Genomic DNA, 21,523 nt, shown 5'->3' on the forward strand with positions numbered 1-21,523 from the left:
GTCATTCTATTTTTAACTTTTTGATGAACTACCATTATTTTTTTTTAATTTTTTTCTTTCTTTATTTTGAAAATCAAATCATAGATTGGTATGAAAAATGTACTCCAATATATTTGAGGTTATCCTCTCAAACCAAGAGTTTTAATAATTAATAAGGTACTTTATTTTTATTTTATTAAATCATAGATGAACTACCGTTCTATCCATGCTGTTTAATCTTGACTTTTAAATGCTCACCAAAAAATTATTTTTAAAGGTCTAATTGGACGTAGGAAAAAGCGTGATTAGCAGTGGCAAGAGGTTGGCCAGATGCAGAAACGCTCAGAAATGGGAGTGGGTTAATCTGGGAAGGATTCCTGGAGAAGGTGAATTTCCAGCGGGGATCAGACTTTTCTGAGCTGCAGTTGCCTCATGAGTGAAATGGGGATAAAACTACCATAGAGTAGAGTTCCGGGAAGTTTCATTCACCCATTCATTCTGGAAAGATTTATGGAGTGCCCCGTATGTGCCTGAGTAAAATGAGAACCTACTGACCGAGGGTTTAACATCACTCTGACCACGTGACAGGTGGAGGAGGGGCGTCTGGAAGCAAAGTTAAGCCAGCTAGGAAGCTGTAATTTCCAGTAATTTCCCTTGCTTTGTGTTAGACCACTGATTTTCAGCTGGTGTGCCGTGAGAGGCTCTTAGGCATGCTGCACAGATTTTTAAAAGATCATTAATTAAATTATTTTCAGAAGAAGTTCAAAACATAGAAAGCATACTCTTTTTTTTTCTTTTTTTTTTTTTTTTTTTTTTTTTGGATGAACAGAGTTTAAGTGTGTCATGAAAGTTTAACTACAGGTTCAAGTGTGCTGGGTGATAAAACAACAACAAAAAAGGTTGAAAAACACTGCTTTCGACATAGACAGTGCTGGGCTCTGTCCAGTTCACTCCCTCCTTCCAGCCCTCAGTCCCCCCTTCCCTACTCCTATCACCCTCTTCCCACCACATTTATCTTCGCACCTCCCTGAGAGCAAAGTGGCCTGGGCCCCACCTGTGCAGGGAGGGCAACTTCTCTCCATCCAGCCCCTCTGGGGCCACCGAGAACCCCCAAGGTTTCAACCAATGATCTCGCCATGGCTCCTGCAGTCTCCAATGCCCAGCTCTGCGACCTTTTTGAGAAAGACAGGAAAGATATTTCTCAGCTCACCTGTCCCTCCAAATTACCAAGAAGGAGCTTCCTTATCTCCAAGCTCCCGGCTCGCCAGCCCAGCTCCAAAAAGGAAGAGGAAAACCTTCGGGGAGACTCTTCAGGGAAGAGCTGAGGGTCAGGGCAGCCAAAGCCTTCTTCTTCCTGAGATCACCTGTTAACTCAGCCACCTGTGTCCTGGGGATTTTTGTACGCAGTATTCTCCCAACAACCCTGTCTATTTAAAGGGGCATTCACCTATTAGTTCAGTTTGCAGCATTTAATTCTCCCGGTTCTATTTTCTTCATTTTCCTGAAGGAGATGTGGAACTCACACAAGTTGGTGAGATCATAGAGACAGCAGTGGTCAGAGTGAAGGGTCCTTATGGGTTTATCTAATCCAGCGGTTCTGTCCTGCACCTTGGAATTCTTAAAAACCTTTTTTAAAATAGCAATTTCCAGGCCACCACAATCCCCCCGCCCCCGAGATTCCAAGTTTAATTTGAAAAGCTCTTTATGTGATTCTAATGTCCAAGCATGGTTAGAAATATTCACCTAATCCAACTTTTCTCTCTTTTTATCCCTGGGAAAACTGAGGGCCAATTGGACTTCCCTAGGGACACTTTGTGGTGTTTTATGGGACAGCTCCCCAGGGCTGCCATCACAAAGCGCCACAAACTCCAGGGCTTAAAACAACAGAGACTTATTGTCCCACAGTTCTGGAGGCTGGAAGTCCAAAATCAAGGTGTCGGCAGGACTGGGCTCTAGGTGAGGAGCCTCTTGCCTCTTCTAATTTCTGGTGGTTTCTGGTAATCCTTGGTGTTTCCTAGACATTAGAAGCATCACTCCATCTTCAATCACCACTCTATTTCCAATAAGGTCACAGTTGCAGATCCACGTGGACGTTGATTTGAGGGGGACACAATCCAATCCAGTATACATACAACTTAACGTCAGTGGCAGAGCCAGGATCCAACCCAGTCTGCTAAGTCCCAGTCCTGGGGTTCCCCCCAACCCTGGACAGCTCCACCCTTCTTTACGATCCTCCTCTCACTCATGGCTTCCATGAAGCCCCCTCCCTACCCTTCACCCACCCCCCAGCACTAACAACCACACCTCTCATGGTAGAAGGACATTGAATTCTAACTGTAGAATCACAAAGGGCAGAGGCCAAGTCCAGCACCCGGAGACACTCCAGAAGGACTTGATAAATTTAGAGAAATTGAACTGAATAGGCGAATGCCCCTTCAAAGGTAGTAAGGACCCGGCTGATGGAAGCAACCAAGCAGAGGCTGGCTGATCATATATTCTTCTGAGTTCTGCTGCTGTTCTAAGACAGTCAGTCTAGCCCAGAGCTTTAGAAGAGCATAGGAAGTAAACTGATGGCCCAGGCTCTACCACCTACTAGCTGTGTGAGCTTGATTAGATTATTTCATCTCTCTGTGCTTCAGTTAATAAAAATAATAATAGTAATAACCCTTTCAAAGAGTGGTGGTGATTAGATGGGATAATGTATGTAAATCTGTTGGCCTAACTCAGTAAATATTGAGTTTTAACAAAAGCATAGTCCCATTCCTGACCACCAAGAAAGAGGATGGCAAACCAGGCCATAGTCTTCACAAAATAATAAAAAGAAGAAAAGGACTCACTAACCCTAGTCACCAGCACGTTGACAAATGACACCACAGCATTTGGGATATGACAGGCAGCGTCAAAGGCAGAGTCCACATTTAAACACAGCTCTGTGTCCTGGTCCGAGAGGCTAAAGGAAAGGGACCCTGCAGCGTAAACCCACAGGGACGCTGCTGGCATCTGGGGTGGGACAGTTCTCACTCAAGATGCCCAGCACCCTTGCCTCTGACCACTAAATGCCCTTAGTACCCCCAATTATGGTGTCAACCAGAAATGATCCCCTGCACATTTCCAAGGGCCTCAGGAGGGGGCTGGACCCTTAGATTCCCACTGCCATTTTTCCTTCTCCAGTGGGATCCCGCTGGCCCCAGGGAACAACAGCCAAAGATGTAGGTTTGGCTGGTCCCATAGGCTGGGGTGTAGAGCCAGCCCTGGGGGCTGGCATGAGGTCCGGCCCTGGTGCATCTGACTCCCCGACCCGCCGGCTGTGCCTCCCTCTGCCCTCAGCAGTGTAGGAGGCTCCCTCCCCGGGCTGCTTCCTCCTTCCCTTCCCCAGCAGGGCCCATCATCTGATTCTCATCAAACATGCAGAACTGATGGTGCACGAGTCCCCCCCAGAGGGATTAACATAATACCCCTGATTTCTCCTTCCCCTCTCCCACTTCCCCTCTCCCTGTGCAGCCCCCTGGCTGCAGCCTGCCTTTGTTTCAGGGAAAGCAAAACACTGGGTCTGAAAACGTTACTGCAATTAAATATGCACAAGAAGGGGGGAGGGGAGGGGAAAATGAGGACAATGAAGGATGTGAAACATCAGATGCAGCAGCTGCTTGTTGCTATAGAAACCCTAGCTCCCCACCACCATCAAGGCAGCATCAGCCCCCCCAACCCCCCCAACTGGTTTATAATTCCCATAGGGCTGCGTGCCCCATTTGTCCTGAGGTGCTGGGAGATGCAAGATCACAAGAGTCCCAGCTGTCCGGGCCAGGAGCACCTGTGGGCCGCTAGCGTTGATCTCCGTGTCTTCCCGTTTTTCCTCACCCCAGCACCACCACCTCCTCCCGCCACCAGTACTTCTGATTGGCAGCAACACCCCCCAGTAGTTCTGCATTCCAGTCCCAGTTACATAATAAATTACGGGAGAGCTTCCGCGTTTGACTTTGGGATGTCACAACATGGAGACAAAACAGCGCATGCAGAGTCCACTGGGGGAGCCAGGCTTTCTCTCGGCTTCCTGGGGTCCTCTCTGGCTGCTGCGGGCTGCAGGGCTCAACTCCTTCCCCCTTCCTTCTTCTCCTTGTTGGGGTCTGCACAGTTGAGGTCTGTGTGCTGGAGGGGGGCAGGTTGAGGGACTCACAGAGAGAGCCCCTAGTGAGACGCAGCTCATGGCAGGGGGTCACCGTGTAGTCCCAGACTTGGGCCTACACAACCACTTGTCTGAGGGGACAGGGAGGGAGAGTGGAGTGGCATCGGTTGGGGAGATAAGACAGGGTGGCACAATGGAGCTGCGTCCCTACTCTCATGTCCCCCCTAAAAAGTGAATGGAGTCTTGGGCTGGTGAGACTCCACAAAGCAGAGCAACCTTGGAAAGTCCAGCGCTCCAGAGGCTGTGAGAGAGGGAGGGGGAGGAGGAGGAGAGGGAGGGCGAGGGAGGAGCCCCGGGAGGTGGTAGATAATCCAGCGTCATTCAGAAGCAAGAGGCCAGGCTGATGATGTCATCTGAAGCCACATTAAATAAATATCTGTTCAAACATAAAATCCTAAGACCGTGTAGCCTGAAATACAGAAAAAGGGCTTGACTCTTGCAGTATATGAAGGGGCAGGGCTGTGGCGTTCTCGCTGGCCCTGCAGACCAGCTCTGCAGGCCTTTCCCAGTCAAAGCCTTAAGGAGGGAGCTCCATGTCAGACCAGTCTGAAAGTCAGAGCAGGCAACTTTAGAACGGGCCACTAAGGGAGGCAGTGAGTTCTCCAGCCCCAGAGATATTAAAATGAAGGTTGGAGAACATTTGTCAAAGATGTTGTCAAGCACAGTGAACTTTTCAACCACGCAGGTCTGCAGCTTTTTCTGTTGAAAAGTGTCCTTTGGTGAGGTCTGCACCAGGCGCTAAGAATCTTAGACCTGCGCTTGGGGGGCTGTGTGTCACCACCACAGTATTCCTCATGGGAGAGTGAGCCAGAGTTCTTGTCATTGGTTGAGGAAGAAGCAGATGTCTTAATAATGGGGTGGGAAGGATGTGAGGCTACCCAAAATGTTTCCCGAGGAGAGCCTCCCACCTGACGCCATCGGGCCCTTCCTGTGGGCTCGGAGTGCCCCTCTCCCCTGCAGCTTTCTGTCACCATCTGATTGCAGGGCTCCCTCCCAGTAGCAATGTCAGCCTGGGGTTCCACATGTCTTCTGGGGAGGTAGCTAACCCCCCAGAGAGAAGGCAGAGGAACCCAGAGTCAGCTTCTCCATCTCAGTCTGGCTTAGTGGGAGCTTAGGGAATCCAGAGCCAGCCCCTCCCCAGCCCTCAAATCCAGTTCTTTTCTTTAAATTAGCCCTGATTAGCTCAAGATCAGGGTGAACCTTGGGACCTTGGACAAGGAAAATGCACCTGCCTCTGAGTGGAGTCTTAGGTCACATTCAGTCACTGTCAACTACTGGGTGTGCTGCTGCCTGTGCTCCTGGCTGTGCTCCTGGTCCCCTGCTGAGCCCGACAGTCAGGGAGGGACAGTAATGGGTGTGGCAGTGGCAAGATGCATAGAGCACGGTACCTGTCCCTTTCTCTGCCTGGAACAAAATGGGTGTTCAAGAAATGTTTGTTAAATTACTGATGACGCCATCTGAAGCCAGGGAGGTAGTGCAGTAGCTCACACCTGTAATCCTAGCACTCTGGGAGGCCAAGACAGGTGGATTGCCTGAGCTCAAGAGTTCAAGACCAGCCTGAGCAAGAGCCAGACCCCATCTATAAAAATAGCTGGGCTTTGTGATAGGTGTCTGTAGTCCTGGATACTTGGGAAGCTGAGGCAAGAGCTATGACACCATGGCACTCTATCCAGGGCAACAGAGTGAGACTCTGCCTCAAGATAAGATAAGATCTGTATTTCCATGTCTCTATTCCCATACAGCTCAGACTCTGGAATCATTTGTGGAGTGCTCACCTAATGTGCATGATGCAATGGTACATTTCAAAACTATTAAGAAATGAGTATAATTGTGATGCTTGTGTTACTTAGTTCAATGTAAGCATTTCACATTGTATATCGAAGCAGTACCCTGAACTCCATAAATGCATCAATGTACAAAGTTATGATTTAATAAAAAATAATTAATAAAAATAAAATAAAATTTTAAAAAAGTGAGTGTTATGTTCATTTCGATGAAGAGGGAGAACGGGGAGTCAGAAGACCCAAGTTCCAGTCCACTTACTGGCTGTGTGACCTGAGCCACTCACTTGATCACAAATCTCTGTTTCCTTCTTTGTACAATGGAACCAGCAGCTCACACAGCAGTAAGAGCCCGTGAGCAATAAGTATGAAAGAGCTTTGCAAACTCTTGCCAAGAAGTAGGAAAGATGAGGACTAATGTTCACTGAGTGAGCACTCACCTTATTATTTTATTAAATCTGCATCTACCCTAAGAAGTATTATTTGTACAGAATAAGGCTCAGAGAGGTTAAGTATCTTTCCCAAAGTCACACAGCTAATAATTGGCTTGGGATCCAGATCTTTGACTCTAAAGCCCAACTTGTTTCTGTTAAACCCTGAGGCATCTACACTTAAAGGAATAATGACTGTAACTTGTGTTGGTCATCGTGTTTGTGTGTATGGAAATCCTCACGGACAGAGATGCCACCCTGCTTTTGAAAGTTGCCTCAGACTAAGGAGTGATAGACTCTGTCCTGATTGTGTCTCCAGAAAACAGGTTTTTTATTACTTCCCACGGCGGGCTGTACATCTCTGACGTACAGAAGGAGGACGCCCTCTCCACCTACCGCTGCATTACCAAGCACAAGTATAGCGGGGAGACCCGGCAGAGCAATGGGGCCCGCCTCTCCGTGACAGGTAGGCAGAGGGGTGGGGAGGACTGGGCAGGTTGGGGAGGGAGGCACCAGCCCACCTGGGGACTCAGCATGTCTGCAGCACCCGGGGACTCAGGGGACTTAGAGAAAGAGATTAAAGAACACAGGTAGTGAAACCACCAGGGAAGGCCCCATCCAGTGTGGTTTTGGGCGCTCTTCACAAAAGGACTCCAGAGAGAAATTCTTTTCAGGAGACTGTACCAGTGGAAACTTAGCTCTCCCAACGGACTGATAAGTTTCCATGTTCAAATAATGAGGGTTATGGAGCCCACCCTCTCTTTCCTTTTTTTTGCCTACCTTGTTAGAAAGTTCTTAGATAAAATCTGATACCCAAACATAGTAACTATTAGTCTGGATTTGGGGAATTTTGGCATTTCCGCAAGTCTGTAGGTATTTTTTAAGATTCTGTTTTATCGATCGGTATCTGTGTATTGTTTGTGGTAAGCCACCTCACGACATTTGAAAGTAGGCAGAATGTAATTTATAAACAAAAATATTTCTAAGGTGAATAAAGGATTCTTATTCTGGAGTGACGATAGCTTCCGAGGAGGGATGGAAGCTGATATTTATTGGATCCCCTGTGTACCAGGAAGTTCCTTCATTGCTTATCTGTTCGGGTGCCTGCGAGGAAGGTGTTGTTTTTCCCTATTTTTACAGACGAGAAAACCAAATCTTAGCGAAGGCAAGAAGCTTGCCTGAGTTATTTAATCAGTGGGTGGCAGAGCCAGCGTTCAAGCTCTGGCCCCTGGTCCTGGGCTCCTTCCAGCTGCAGGACCCCATAGAAGGGGCCAGTTGAATGCCCCTTTCCACGCTTCCATCAGAAAGAGTAAAGAAGGTACATGGCGCTTCTCGAGGGAGGCTTTGTGAAACAGTGGTTGCCAAACTTTTTTGACAGCAATCCCCAGACAGTTGTTTTTATCATAATCTACACAATGCATGCTGGTATTTTTCTACCATACCCTTGTAAGGCACTCGGATGTTTTCTATTCTGTTCTGTTTTGATGTTTCTAAATGCTAATCCAAACTTAACCAAATAGATCTGACAGCCTTTTAGCAGTTTATGATCCGAAAGTTGAAAACCTCTGTCTGGAGGAGGTGAGAGTGGAGCTTTGGGAAGGAGGATGAATCAATAGCCAGAACATCTAGCTTTGGGGATTAGCCTCACGAAATCATACAGCCTCTCCAGACCTCTGGAAAAGGAAGCCTGCCTAGGCTACCGCTCTGACTCTTGTCGGCCTCCGGTGGTCTATGGCTTGGTGAGATCTCCACTGTCCAACAGCTCAGGACCCCTCACATCTGCTGCCCTAACACTCTAGGAGGACAGGAGCCAGGAGCGCAACCCCTAGGCTCCCTGATCCACTTAGCATCTTCAGCACCTGGCCCTGTGCCTGACACATAGTAGGTGCTCAGTAAGTATTTACAGCACAAATCAGTGCCAGGGAAAGCTGCTGTCATCCAGGGAGGAGACAGGGTTACACTATGCTTGGATTCTGCAGCCCAGGTCCCTAGGGGTGCACTTCCAAATTATAGGGACTTGTTTGTATGGCGTTTTGCATCTCATTTGCATACCTCTTTCAAAAGATGCAGGGTAAGGCACAGAAATCCCCCTTCCTACAAGCCTGCTCCCTTCTCCTCCAGGAATACCTGGCCCCTTTCCCCTCTAATCTTCTGGTCTTTTGGGGGGAATAGGCAGGAGTCCTTCAAAAAAAGACACTCTTCAAACTGGAAGATACACCAACCCCTCTTCCTCTCTTCTTCCTTGGTCACCAGCTAGGAGGAGCAGGGGTGGGTAGGAGGGGACTCAGAGATCAAGCCTAGATAGAAAAACAGGGGTAAAGGGAGGAGGGCACCCAGACAGACAATAGGAGAGAGGCCTAGGCACAGAGGGTCGGCACTAGGCAGGGGAAAGGCAGAACACGGAGAGACAAAGGGAAACCAAGGAGAAGATCCGAGGGGAGCTGGGGGAGGGGGCCCGTGCAGTGACGCAGGCCTTGATGTGATGTGATGTGACAAGGCGATCTGGAAGCTGCTTGTCTCGGCAAAAATGCAACTGATACTGCAGGAGTGGTGCCGAGTGCAGAGGGGATCCCACCCCACCACACCCAGAGCTGAGGATGGGGCTCAGTCCCGAGAGGGAGAGAGGCCAGGCACAGGCGGCAGGTGGGGTGTCTCAGTCTTTCGTGGCCCCCAGCTCTGTAAGCTCCCGGGGCTGGTGGCAAGAAGGGCGTATCTGTACTGGGTCTCCGGGCCCAAACGTAAAAGGAAAAGTGAGAATGGTGCAGGTGGCTGGGCGCTGGGGCTGAGGTCAGGAGCCACATGTGTGACCTCTTCAGTGCTGGCTGCGTGTTAAGGGAGGGAGGTATATTCTTAAAAGGATATTTGGGAATCAGGCCCAAGCCTCGGTCTCAGCCACCCTGCTCATCAGTTGTAAAACCGAGCATAAAATAAAGTTCCAAACCTCAGCTTCCTATCTGTAAAATGGGAGCACGATAACGAATCCTCCACCCACTTGCTGTGAGGACAGAGTGGGATTGCAAATGCAGAAAGCTTAGCGTGGTGCTCAGGAAGCCCTCAGCGGACCACAGCCGCAGTTATTCTTGTCGGGTCACCATAGTTCGTGGTTGCCGCGCTATCGTTCCTCCTACACCCCCAAAGCATGAGGGCAGGGGAGGGAGGCAACTTGCATTTCTCTGCATCATCCCTGTTAGCGGAGGCAGTTGCAAGAACAGTCTGAGCCCCTGTCAAGTGCAGCCTCATAGGAATCATTCCACAGATCAAGGCGCTTTGTGGCATTCACCAAGTGCTTTCATGTGCATTAGCTCACCTTGTCCCCACGGCCACCCAGGGAGTGGGCATTATGGTCCACATTTATTAAGGAGGAATCCAGTGAGCAGAGAGACTGAGCAACTAGGCTCAGGTCCCCCAACTCATGAAGAGCAGAGCCCTAACCACCTCCACAGGGCAGCACTGCGCATCCGGCCACCTCCTTCAACCAGGGAGCCCCAGAATCCCAGCCCAGCCCCGCTCTGCCCCAGCACACCCTCAGTGATTCCTCGGGCAGGGCCATCTGTCTCCCCCAGGCCTGCACCAGTGTTGGCAGCGCCCGGTCCCCCCAGGCTGTCGCCACGTACACGCCGCAGCATTTTACTCCTGCTCCAGAGTAATGAAAGAGGTTTCTTTCCCTCAGAATTTAATTTCACGCCTGAGCCTTGGTGATTAATTCTTCCCCCCACACCCCCGCCCCTTCCTCTACCGCCCTGACGGCCCCTCCGCTTGTAAATTCTGTAGTGTGCCACGGAATTTGTGTATTTTGCATCAATTAAGTGTCACATTGAGTAATTCTTCCCTGGCACTGGGTTTGTTTATCTCAGCCATGCCCACCTGGTTGGAGGGGGGGAGGCTGCGGAACCTGGCAGGGCGGGCCAGTGGCCTCCAAGTGGCGATGGCCCCGCACATCTGCAACTCCATGCTGTGGCTATAAAGCACTTTAACATTTTGCTATCGGTTGCCCACAACAGCCTTGCGAGGTCTGAAGGCAATGTCGTCGCCTCTACTGTGCAGATGAGGAAACTCAGGCTGGGAGAGCACAAGACTCATCCAGGGTCACGTAGCTGATCAGTGACCCAGGCCGACCTTGCCCAGGTCCAAGCCTGAGCTCCTTCTGCAGCCCACAGGCACCTACCCTGGAGGGTAGCAGGAGAGCAGAATCTTCTGGCAAGTCTTTCCCTCAGAGGGGAGAATTCTTAGCCCAATCTCTTTCCAAGGGAGATGAGCTGAGGATTAAGAAAAGTTCCCATTAGTGAAGGGGGACCCGAGGGAGCTAGAGGCTCTCACCATTTGCTCCTGAGCAAAATTTAGTATTTTCGATTATTCCATCTCTGACTCCATGTACTGAACGAGAGTGAAGGAGGCCTGGTTTCTGGTCTCACCTCTGCGGGGTGATCCTGGACAGCTCCACACCTCTCTGGTTTGAACATCCTCATCTCTCTGTGCGCTCCAGGTCCCTAAGCAAGCTCCATTATTCCACAAGTCTGCATAGCTCTGCAGTGTGGAGTCATCCAGAAAAATCAGGCCACTGCCCACCCATGCCTGAGCACCCCCATTCATCCTCCCTTCAACATCTATGGCTCAGCAGCCTGAGGAGTGGCCAGTCGCCTGGTCCAGCACTGCCCTAGGGAGCTCCAGTCGGCCCAGGCAGACAGCTGTGTGGCCTGCTGCTGAATGCCCTTGGAAGGGGAAGTGCTGGCAAAGGTGACCTATGCAGAGGCAAGCCAGGTGGCAGAGGACGCAGGATGGGCGTGCTCTTCTGTGCTTCCTGAAGTTTCACGATGGGCATATCACCTGTTCACAAAAACTGCACCGTTAAAACTTCTCTTTTATGGGCGGCACCTGTGGTTCAGTGAGTAGGGCACTGGCCCCATATACCAAGGGTGGCAGGTTCAAACCCAGCCCCGGCCAAACTGCAACAAAAAATAGCTGGATGTCATGGTGAACACCTATAGTCCCAGCTACTTGGGAGGCTGAGGCAGGAGAATCATCTAAGCCCAGGAGTTGGAGGTTGCTGTGAGCTGTGACTCCACAGCACTCTACCAAGGGCAATAAAGCGAGACTCTGTCTCTAAGAAAAAAAATATTCTCTTTTAAAAAAGAGAGAAGTTGTTTGAAAATAAAATGAAAAGAAAAGGCAAACTCTGTCATAGTTGGTGAGTGGCCTGGGGAGGCATCCGGAAGAGGTGACACTGAAACTGGTGTGTGAGAGAGGAATAGGAGTTGGCTGGTGTGCAGGTGGCCCAGAGGTAGAAATGGTGTTGAGTAGGTGAACGGGAGCCTGGGGAGATTTAAAAGCAAGAGGAGGTCCCCAAGGAGCAAAAACCCAGAGAGGCCTGGGAGGATTCTAGCCCAAGAGAGCAGATGGGACACCCTCAGAAATGACCAGGGCATCACACACAGAATCCTGCCCCTAGGGGCCTTGGTCTTCCTCAAGTCAGGGCCATAGGTCTCCCAGTCATGAGTTTCTCTTGGTTGGGGAATGCAAGTGGAGGAGGGTTGCTGGGGGTGGCAAGTGTGGCTGGTAGAGGCTACCTTCCTAATGCTTCTGGGCACTGACAGAAATGTCCTGCTCATCCCTAGACTGTCCCTAGTGGGGGCAGAAGACAGGGCAGGGGCAGGGAGACCTTTCCCCATCCTTGAGGGGGACTTCCACCCAACAGAGACTTATGAAGAACTGCAAACTTGAGATGCGATGATTCTCATGTCACCGAGTGACTGCGCCTGAGTCCGCCAGGCTCTTGCTCAGACTCTCCCTCTCTGCACCTCTTGCTCTGTTTCCCTTTCCTCCCTCTGTCCTTCTCTCTGTCATTCCATCCCTGGACTCCACTATAACCTCTTCTGCTCCCAGCCCCAGTGAGAGTCCCAAGCAGGGTTTGCAGGGGCTCCGTCTGGCCTAAGCACAGAAGACACAGTGAGCCCTCCCCAAAACATCCCTCTGGACCTGCACTGGGGGCTGCTCACCACGGGCACCCATGGGCAGTGGGCTACTATCTGGGTGTTCGCCTTCCCTCCCCTATCCCACTTCACCCACCCACAGCTGGCCAGGGCTGCCGACCCTCTCTGCCTTCCAGACCCTGCTGAGTCGATCCCCACCATCCTCGACGGCTTCCACTCCCAGGAAGTGTGGGCTGGCCACACCGTGGAGCTGCCCTGTACCGCCTCGGGCTACCCGCTCCCTGCCATCCGCTGGCTCAAGGATGGCCGACCCCTCCCAGCTGACAGCCGCTGGACCAAGCGCATCACGGGGCTGACCATCAGTGACCTGCGGACTGAGGACAGCGGCACCTACATTTGTGAAGTCACCAACACCTTCGGCTCAGCAGAGGCCACAGGCACCCTCACAGTCATCGGTGAGTCAAGAAAGCTCCTTTTGCAGCCACAGTAGCCTTTGGGAACACTGCAGGTGACAGGGGGAGGGTGTGGCTGCCAGCTGCACCTACCTCTGCCCAGTCCTGGGGGAAAATCCTGGCTGGTTGGGAAAGGCAGTTTGGTAGCCTGGAAAAGCCCTTGGTTTGGAATCACAAGACCTGCCCTTTGGTTCCAGCATCATCAAATAGTAGCTGACTTTGGGCAGGTCACATAACTATGACCGTCAGCTCAGGGTAAAATGGGATAATGATCCCAACCTTCCAACCTCCCAGAAGTCACGAGGCTCAAACAGGATGAAGAGGGTGCTGGTGACACACTTTTCATGAAGGCAGGACTCCTTAGCTTGCTGTGGGGAGGCGGCAGTTAGAGAGGACATGGTCCCCATCCTAGACACTCTGAATATTCAACAGTAATTAACAGAGGCACTGATCAATCACACCTGACACTGGGAATAAGCAACCAAGGCAGCTAAACCAAGACCTGCCAGCTGGATATCAACTCTGGCCCTTTCCTGCACCTCTCCCTGTTTTTCCTGGGGGTCCCAGAAGCCAGTGTAGGGAGCAGGTGGCCTTAGTAGACCCCTCCTGCTGAGGAAACTCAAGGCAGGGAGGGAAGGTAGGCACAGAGGGGCTAATGCCAGGGAAAGGCTTGGGGGTACCCCTGCATCTCTGCCCCTCCCTTGAGCAACCTGTGATGTGAAGAGGCTCCTTCTGTCTCTGGCATGCAGAATCTAACTCTCCCAGTTCCCTGCTATCTGGGCTGCAGTGGGATTTGGTTCTGGTGACCCTTGGGAAAATCCCAGGCCTCATGGGCCAGCAACAGCCTGGAAGCATCAGTTGGGTCATTCAACGTGGGCAGCGGAGAGAGACTGTCCAGAGGTGACCCCAACCTGCATCCTGCAGGAGGGTCCCTCTGCCATGAAGGCTGACCAAGGCAGCTCCTCCGGCCTCACCATCTGTCTCCTGCACACAGGGCTATGGGTCTGCAGACCCCGGGCAGGCCAGAGACTCACAGCACAGCCCACCCTCTGGCCTCCTGGGCCTGGCATCAAACTCCCCATTCCCAGATGTGGGCCCAGCCCCCTTCCCGCAGTCAGGGGGGTCTTGATAGTTGCAGCACATTCATCTGCAGAGCCAGGAAGAGGCTGCCCACACAAAAATTCACTGTGGGCTGGACAAGCAGGAAGAGCCCCAAGAAGTACCCAGGGAGTGGCAGTGCATGGGACACACCTAGGCGACACCCTGAAAGCCCTGCTTCCAGGGACATACAAACAAACCCTGGACAGCAGAGCAGACAGATAGAAGGGCCAGGCCTGGTACCCCCTTCTTGCCCTAAGCACTGTCCAAAAACGTTTATTCTAATATTACCTTCACCTCCTTCTGCTACACGTACACAGTCTCAGGAAATAGGTGAGGAGGGCAACACACTCCCAAATCCTCAGAAAATTAGCAAACCTGGATGTAGGTAAATGGAGTGTTCACGGCTCCTGCACCAGTAACCCAGGTGTGTGCCACACTTCCCATGCCCACTTCCCCACATACACATTCACACATGGATGGTGCCATCCACAGGCAGAGACAAACACCCCCTCACCATAACAAGGCCATATCCAGATGCACCCACACAGATGTACAGCAAGTAACGGCCTCCAGATGTGTACACACCCACACTGCCCAGGAACGTGTCTCCTCTGACTGCCCGCCCCCACCCCTCCTCACGGTGGGCTTGGCAGGACCACCAGGTTCAAAGGGAAGCAACATGGCTTTTCTCTGGCTGCCAGTCCCTCTACAGCCTCTCTCTGGGGCTGTAGAGGAAAGCAGTGCTTTTCCCACCCCCATTTTGCCAGGAAGACCCCTGTCCATCCTGCCGCCATGCCGGTGCAGGAGAGAGAAGCTAGGAGAGCCCTGGGAGTTCCAGCTGGTGATGGAGACAAGCGGGAAGCCACCTGCCTCCCTGTGCACTGACATTTGCCGGGCAGCTCTGGGGAGTGAGCAGGGATAGCCGAGTGTGACCAGCCCACACAGGCCTGCAATCTTCCCCTCTCCTGCAGACTGCCTCACTGACGGTCCCAAGCTCCTGCAGCATGGGCCCCCGGTACAGACCCCTAACGCATAGCAGTCAGGGGGCAGCCAGCTCTACATCCATAGCACACAGTCCATGCAGTCCTGAGGGGGAGACAGAAAAAGGGGATAAAAAGACAATGTGCTCAGTGTGGAGTTAGGTACATGCAGGGGGCCTGGAATAAGAAGGCTTAATCCTCCCTGGGAGGGGGAGTGGTGTCCAGGAAGGCTTCTGGGCAGAGGTGACACTCAATGTGAAGGATGGGTAGGAACTAGGCAAAGAGTTCTAGGCAGAGGCCCTAGGGCCAGAAGCAGCCTGGGGTATGCAAGAACCACAGACAGGTTGCTGGTGCTCTAAAATCGGTGTGGCTTTGGTGAGAATGGAAGGAAGGTAGGAGAGAGGAGAAGCTGTGAGGGTTTGGAACGCCATGCTGAGTTGTTGCGAATCGTGGACACCGAACAGGGACGTGGCTGGATGCAGCAGGGAGGATCCAGGCCAGGCCTGCACCTGGCTAGTGGTGGTGGGGTTACTGAAAAGGATTTCCATGGATCTGGGTCCATACATAGAAAGTCAGTCAGCAGAAGGCAGTGGCTGGCTATCTCTGCAGGTATGGGAGACAGCTGGCGGGGCAGGGGGGACTCTGGTTTCTGGGGTGGGTGACAGGGTCCGACATGCCAGTCCAGCTCCCCTCCTCCTCAGTGAGCCAGGCAGAGGAGCACACTTCAGGGAAGCAGGGGCCATCAGAACAGAAAGTACAGAGAACTCCCCTGGCCTGCCTTTAACAGATGAGTAAACAGGCCTACGTGGGGAATCCCCATCAGTCCCCATTCCAGAACCTGGACACCCGCCAGCCAAACCCCACCCACATTAAGCCACTTTCTCTTCTTTTCCTCCTCCCATTTCCCTTGATTTCTGCCCTGCTCCACCCAGATCCCCTTCATGTGACCCTGACACCAAAGAAGCTGAAGACCGGCATCGGCAGCACAGTCATCCTCTCTTGCGCCCTGACGGGCTCCCCGGAGTTCACCATCCGCTGGTACCGCAACACCGACCTGGTGCTGCCCGACGAGGCCATCTCCATCCGCGGGCTCGGCAACGAGACCCTGCTCATCACCTCGGCCCAGAAGAGCCATTCCGGGGCCTACCAGTGCTTCGCCACCCGCAAGGCCCAGACCGCCCAGGACTTCGCCATCATTGCGCTGGAGGGTGAGCGGGAATGCCAGGGCAGAGGCGGTGGGCTCTGGCGGGTGGCTCTCTCCCTCCCGCCTGCCTTTGAGATGGTGAAGATGCTAGAACACGTTTATCCAGCACACACAATATACCAGGGGGTGGAGGCCCTTTTTTGTGTGCTACCTATTTTGTAGTTGAGGAAACTGAGGCTTTGATCCCTTGCCCGTCACACAGCTCTGCCCAAGGGACAGAGCTGGGATTTTTTTTTTTTAATTTCAGAATACTATGGGAGTCCGATGGGTTTTGCACTGCTTGAGGCAGAGTCAGAAGTGTGCCCGTCACCCAGATAGTGTACATCGCCTGTGCCCTCTGAAATCACTTGAACTTGACTATTAGAGGAATCTTCCAGAGGCTGGAAGAGTGCCAGGAACCTTGAACTTTTGGATCCTCTCCCTGCCTGAAGAGTCTCTTCACAGCAGACTCTGTTTCTTACTGAGGATCTGGGTTTCCACCTCTTTCTCTCCCTTAAAGCTGTCACTAGTCTGGGTGCCTCACCCAGAACCTCTGTTCAAGTTGTTCACTGAACAAATTACCCAGCCAAGAGGATCGATGAGGACTGCAATTGAGCTTGCACTCCATTTGCCAAGCCATGAGCCTGGCATGGAGCTGTGACCACACAGAGGAGGCATCTCTTCCTCTCTCCTTTGTATATAGAGGTGCAGTGGGGGCTAGTGGAAACCCCCTTCTTACCAACAAGTTCAGTGATCCCCCCGCTCCTCCTCCACTGCTACCAAGACAAACAAACAAAACATGATCCTAGTCCTTCTCAAGATTTTTTACATTTGTAAAAGATCCCAAACCCAGGCAAGCCCTGCAGATATAAGATCCCCCACAGGTCTCCCTGTCACGGCCTGTGAGTCCTCACTCCTTAGGAGGTGTGAGATACCCACTGATCCTAAGCTGCCAGTCTGGGGCCAGCACCCAGAAAACACACCTTCCTCGGTCCTTGCTTCCTCTTGTCCTGCCAAATCCCTGGTCTCTCTTTCTAACAAGCAAGTGCAGGCAGCCCAGCCCAGATCTGTTTGAAAAGAGTACCTTTCCCATCAGGGAACCTCCTGGCTGAATAATTCCCCACCAGCTGATTTTCTGTCTGAGGGGGCCTCCCTTCACTTTTGGTGAAATTACAGTATTGATGACCAGGCAGCAGGCATTTGGGAGAAGAGGCTGGTGGGGACAGAGGGTGGGGACAGAGGGCAGGGAAAGTGAAGGATAGCCTCGGGGGAGGGGAAAAGGAGAGGAAAGGTCAAAGCCAAAGTGACACCCCCTACCCCCTACTCTCCCAGCTCCAGACTCTCCCTGGGTTTTAGGTAAGGGTCTTCCTAAGACATTGGGGACGGGGGCTGGCAGATTGCCTGAGTCTTAGATTAACTTCTGCATTTTAGTGCAAAATGTTAAGTAGGGTATAAAAACTGCCGTATTACATTTGCCTTCCTTTAAAAAAAAAAAAGTACTTAAGGCTAATTTTAATCCTTTACAACAGTCCTGTGGGGAAGGCTGGCCAGGGTTAATAATTACATATTCCACATGAGGAAGCTGGGCATGGAGGTTAATTGTCTTGTCCAAGGTTGTTGCCTTAGCCAAAACTTAAGGCCCAGCCAAGACTTCCCACCTCCACTGCCTCTGGGAAACTTTCATTGGCAGGCTCAAACTTAAGGCCGTTTGCTCACAGGACTGAAGCACTCCCACCCCTCCTGCAGGCACCGTTCTGTGCAAAGGGAACGGGAATCAGACTCCACGGGGCCAGGCCGCTCCACCCAGAGTTCCATAGAGTTAACATCTGAACGTCTGTGCCTTTATTAATAAAGGAAAAGTGGAGAGGCACTAATATTTATTAAGTACTTACAAAGAGTAGTGCTAAGCCTCTTAAGTGCATTAATTCATTTCATCTTCACAATAGGGGTATGAGGGGGGTCTAAGGATTATCACCGCTAGCCCATCCTCCACCAGCAAGAGATGGGAAGATTCAGAGAGGCTAAGTAACTGGCCCCAATACAGGGCTGACAGGTGGTTGAGGGAGGAGGGTCCCAACCCTGGAGTCTTAATCCGCGGTTGGTAGTACGCAACTGGCAGTGCTTTGCCTCCCCCTGCCGGGATGGGCCACCTGGGGGGACAGGTTCTCTGTGGCTCCATGACTCTGAAGGGGGCTCCCTGCTCCCTGCAGATGGCACGCCCCGCATCGTCTCATCCTTCAGCGAGAAGGTGGTCAATCCCGGGGAGCAGTTCTCACTGATGTGTGCGGCCAAGGGCGCCCCACCCCCCACGGTCACCTGGGCCCTGGACGACGAGCCCATCATGCGGGACGGCAGCCACCGCACCAACCAGTACACCATGTCGGACGGCACCACCATCAGCCATATGAACGTCACGGGCCCCCAGATCCGCGACGGGGGCGTGTACCGGTGCACGGCACGGAACTCGGTGGGCGGTGCTGAATATCAGGCGCGAATAAACGTAAGAGGTGCCTGTCTACATTTAAATATCAGAATAGGCTTTTGAGTTCCTTTGCCATCTCTGTGGTTACCATTATTCTTGTGATTAGTACTTATTATTAATCGTCATTTTTATTTTAGTAGAGGTATCTTTCTCTCTCTCTCTCTCTCATTCCCTTTCCCTGCCCTCCGTGAGCCCCATTATTCATTCTTGTGTGCGTGTCTGGTACAACTCACCCCCTTTCCCATTCCCACCCCCCTCCCTCTACCTCTTCTCTCCAGAAATCCAGCCTGCCCATCCCCTCCTTCTAGTCCATTCCCACCTATCAAATCTGTGCCCCAGGATGCCACCCTCCTGCTACCAGCCCTACCAGGGCCTTGCAAGGACACGGACAGGGCAATGGAGCCAGGCCAGACCTTTAATATGGGTGCCTGCCAAAGCTATGCCCTTGGTGTCCTCCCTCTGAGCCAGCCCTATAATGCTCCAGGAGGTGTTAGCAGCCAGGAGCCAGGGCATCATCTTGTCCCCCAAAGGCTAAAGCCATCAAGAACGGGAGCTGAGGCTGGGTGGGGTATCCCAAGAGTGGGGAAAAGAGCACACAAGGAGGCCATCCCCTTATCTCAGCTCTCCAAGTCACTGCAGTGAGGACAGTCTCACTATGGGATCCGACAGGTCCTTATCTGATCCCTGGCCCAAGGGAAAAGGAGGAAAGAGCATTGGTCCATGAGCTCCGGGATTGCCATGCGGGCAAGGAAGGGGAGTGCAGGTGGAGAGCCATGCTAAGTTCATCTGGATCAGCCCTCCAACCCGCACAAGAAGAGTGGGCCTCCCATCTGACCACCCTCCTGCCCTCTCCTCTGAATTGGAAAGGGAGCAGAGCTGCGGGGCTCTGGGAGATTTCCTAGTCCAGGGACCTGAAGCATAGAGAGTTACTTGTACCCGTCCAGGCGCTGCCCCTGTGTGGTGGTCTTTGTGCCCCCTTTGCACCCCGGACATTGCCACTTGCCTGGCTGACCCAGCTGCAGTCACTCCCTGCCCTGGACAGTGTGATCAGAGCCCCTCCTTTATAGCCCTTTCTCAGAGGCCTGTAATACACATTCACATGGTGAAAAAAATCATCACCTCATGCAGCAGAGGCCTTCCTGTCATGTGTAACTAGTTAGAACACAGAAGATACTGCGGGGTGTGAGAACAATATGAGCGTGTAGAATGGAAATAACAGATTCCCCACAGTTCTACTCCCCCCCGCAAATCTCTCCATAAATGAGCACTTGCCCTCCCAAATCCCAGTCACTTCTTGTGAGGCTGCATTTTGGTCAGGTACCCAGGCCCTTAAGGGAACGACTCTTGCCCCCAGGCATGTATGTACTGTGTCTGTTTGCAATTATTTGAAGCTAGTGACACTGAGTCCTGGAGAGACCATGGGTGTCCCTCAACTCCAGCCTCTGCATTGAGCTCTGTAAAAAGGGATCCCTCTCCCCCCCCACCAAATGACTACCCCTGGAAGTATCAGGGGCCACGCCCCCGAGAAGAGCACCGCAGGGCGGTGCCTGGCTGTCCTTGGCTGATGGCACCACTTGCCCCTCCTGTCCTCCTGCTCCCTCCTGACTCCTGTCCAGGCCCCCCCAGCATCCGGGCCATGAAGAACATCACAGCGGTCGCCGGGCGGGACACCCTCATCAACTGCCGGGTCATCGGCTACCCCTACTACTCCATCAAGTGGTACAAGGATGCGCTCCTGCTGCCTGACAACCACCGCCAGGTGGTGTTTGAGAACGGGACCCTCAAGCTGACCGACGTGCAGAAGGGCATGGACGAGGGCGAGTACCTGTGCAGCGTCCTCGTTCAGCCCCAGCTCTCCATCAGCCAGAGTGTCCACGTGGCTGTCAAAGGTGGGTCTCCCTCCCCAACCAGAGCCTCTGCTCACCCTGCCCACCCTGTCCTTCTCCAGCAGCTGCCCAGGCAGCAGCAGGCAATCCTGAGTGAGAAGGGGCCTGCCAAGGGGCCAGCTCAGAGATGGTGGCTGCACTCAGCCCCCAATATCAGGGTAGAGCCACTGGAGACTCAGCAGAGCCACAGAGATCAGCAGCAAGAGGCCAGGCTGGAGGGAGCCCACTCTGGGTGACTCCACCCTGGTCACAGACTGGCCGGGCCAGGCTGTTGTTACAGACTGGGGAAGCCCTTCCATCTGCTAGCACTGCTTGAGGCCTGGAGTGCTCTGCCTGGTGCCCAAAAGCCTCCTCCCTCCTGGGCCCTTGCCAGTCACCTAGGTGAGGTCTGTGTGTCCTGCCTGGGACCGGACAGCCCACACTGAGTCTGTAGATCAAATGAATGAATGAACATAAATAAGCACGTACATTAGTGTGTGAGTCAGTCACAATGTCCCCTTGTGGGGATGTCCCTTGATTCTGGGACTGTGCAGATGTGTGAAGCCCCCAATGCATTCTTTGGGAGTGACAGAGCTAAAGATTGTCTGGACAATATGTGAGAGGAGGGGTGGTCTGGCTGCTCTGGAGCAGGATGGGGAAGTGGGCCCTGCTGGGCCTGACTAAGGAGAGGTCAGTGAGAGCCAGACAGTGGGGCAGGGGTCACCATGCCATGGTGAGTCAGCCATGGCTATGACAGGTAAGGGGCTGATGTCTCTTTCTAAAGATCAGGGCAGGGTTGAGTGGGGGGCCTCAAATATTAGGAAGATAAGTAGAGGCGCTATTCTCTGTAGCCTGAGTTCCCAGCCTGGGAGGGAGGGAGGGCTGTGGGCTCCAGCACCAGGCTGCAGTCACTGTAACAGCCCGGCAGACAGCACTGGGATGACCGCTACACACCCAGTCTCTGTGCTCCATGCTCTACATACGTGTTTCATTTAACCCCACAGCTGCCCACTTACCTAAGACAGATACTATTTCATCCCCAATTTCCAGGCAGAAATCTGAGGCTTAGAAAAGTTAAGTAGGCTCGGCGCCTGTGGCTCAACCGGCTAAGGCGCCAGCCACGTACACCTAAGGTGGCGGGTTCGAATCCCCAGCCCGG

At 52.6% G+C, this 21,523-nt stretch overlaps 1 protein-coding gene across 1 annotated transcript in view; it reads left to right on the top strand.

Annotated features, from left to right (window-relative positions):
- DSCAML1 (DS cell adhesion molecule like 1) overlaps nt 1-21,523 on the top strand; it is a 335,603-nt gene that overhangs the window by 234,636 nt on the left and 79,444 nt on the right. The window contains exons 4-8 of the mRNA XM_003796863.1: nt 6,694-6,840; nt 12,478-12,756; nt 15,767-16,042; nt 18,228-18,524; nt 20,116-20,388. Of these exons, the coding sequence (XP_003796911.1) occupies nt 6,694-6,840; nt 12,478-12,756; nt 15,767-16,042; nt 18,228-18,524; nt 20,116-20,388 (1,272 nt within the window). The remainder of the gene's footprint in view (nt 1-6,693; nt 6,841-12,477; nt 12,757-15,766; nt 16,043-18,227; nt 18,525-20,115; nt 20,389-21,523) is intronic.

Source organism: Otolemur garnettii, unplaced genomic scaffold, assembly GCF_000181295.1.
Source record: "Otolemur garnettii isolate 467f Iridium unplaced genomic scaffold, OtoGar3 scaffold00108, whole genome shotgun sequence".
Classification (NCBI taxonomy): Eukaryota; Metazoa; Chordata; class Mammalia; order Primates; family Galagidae; genus Otolemur; species Otolemur garnettii.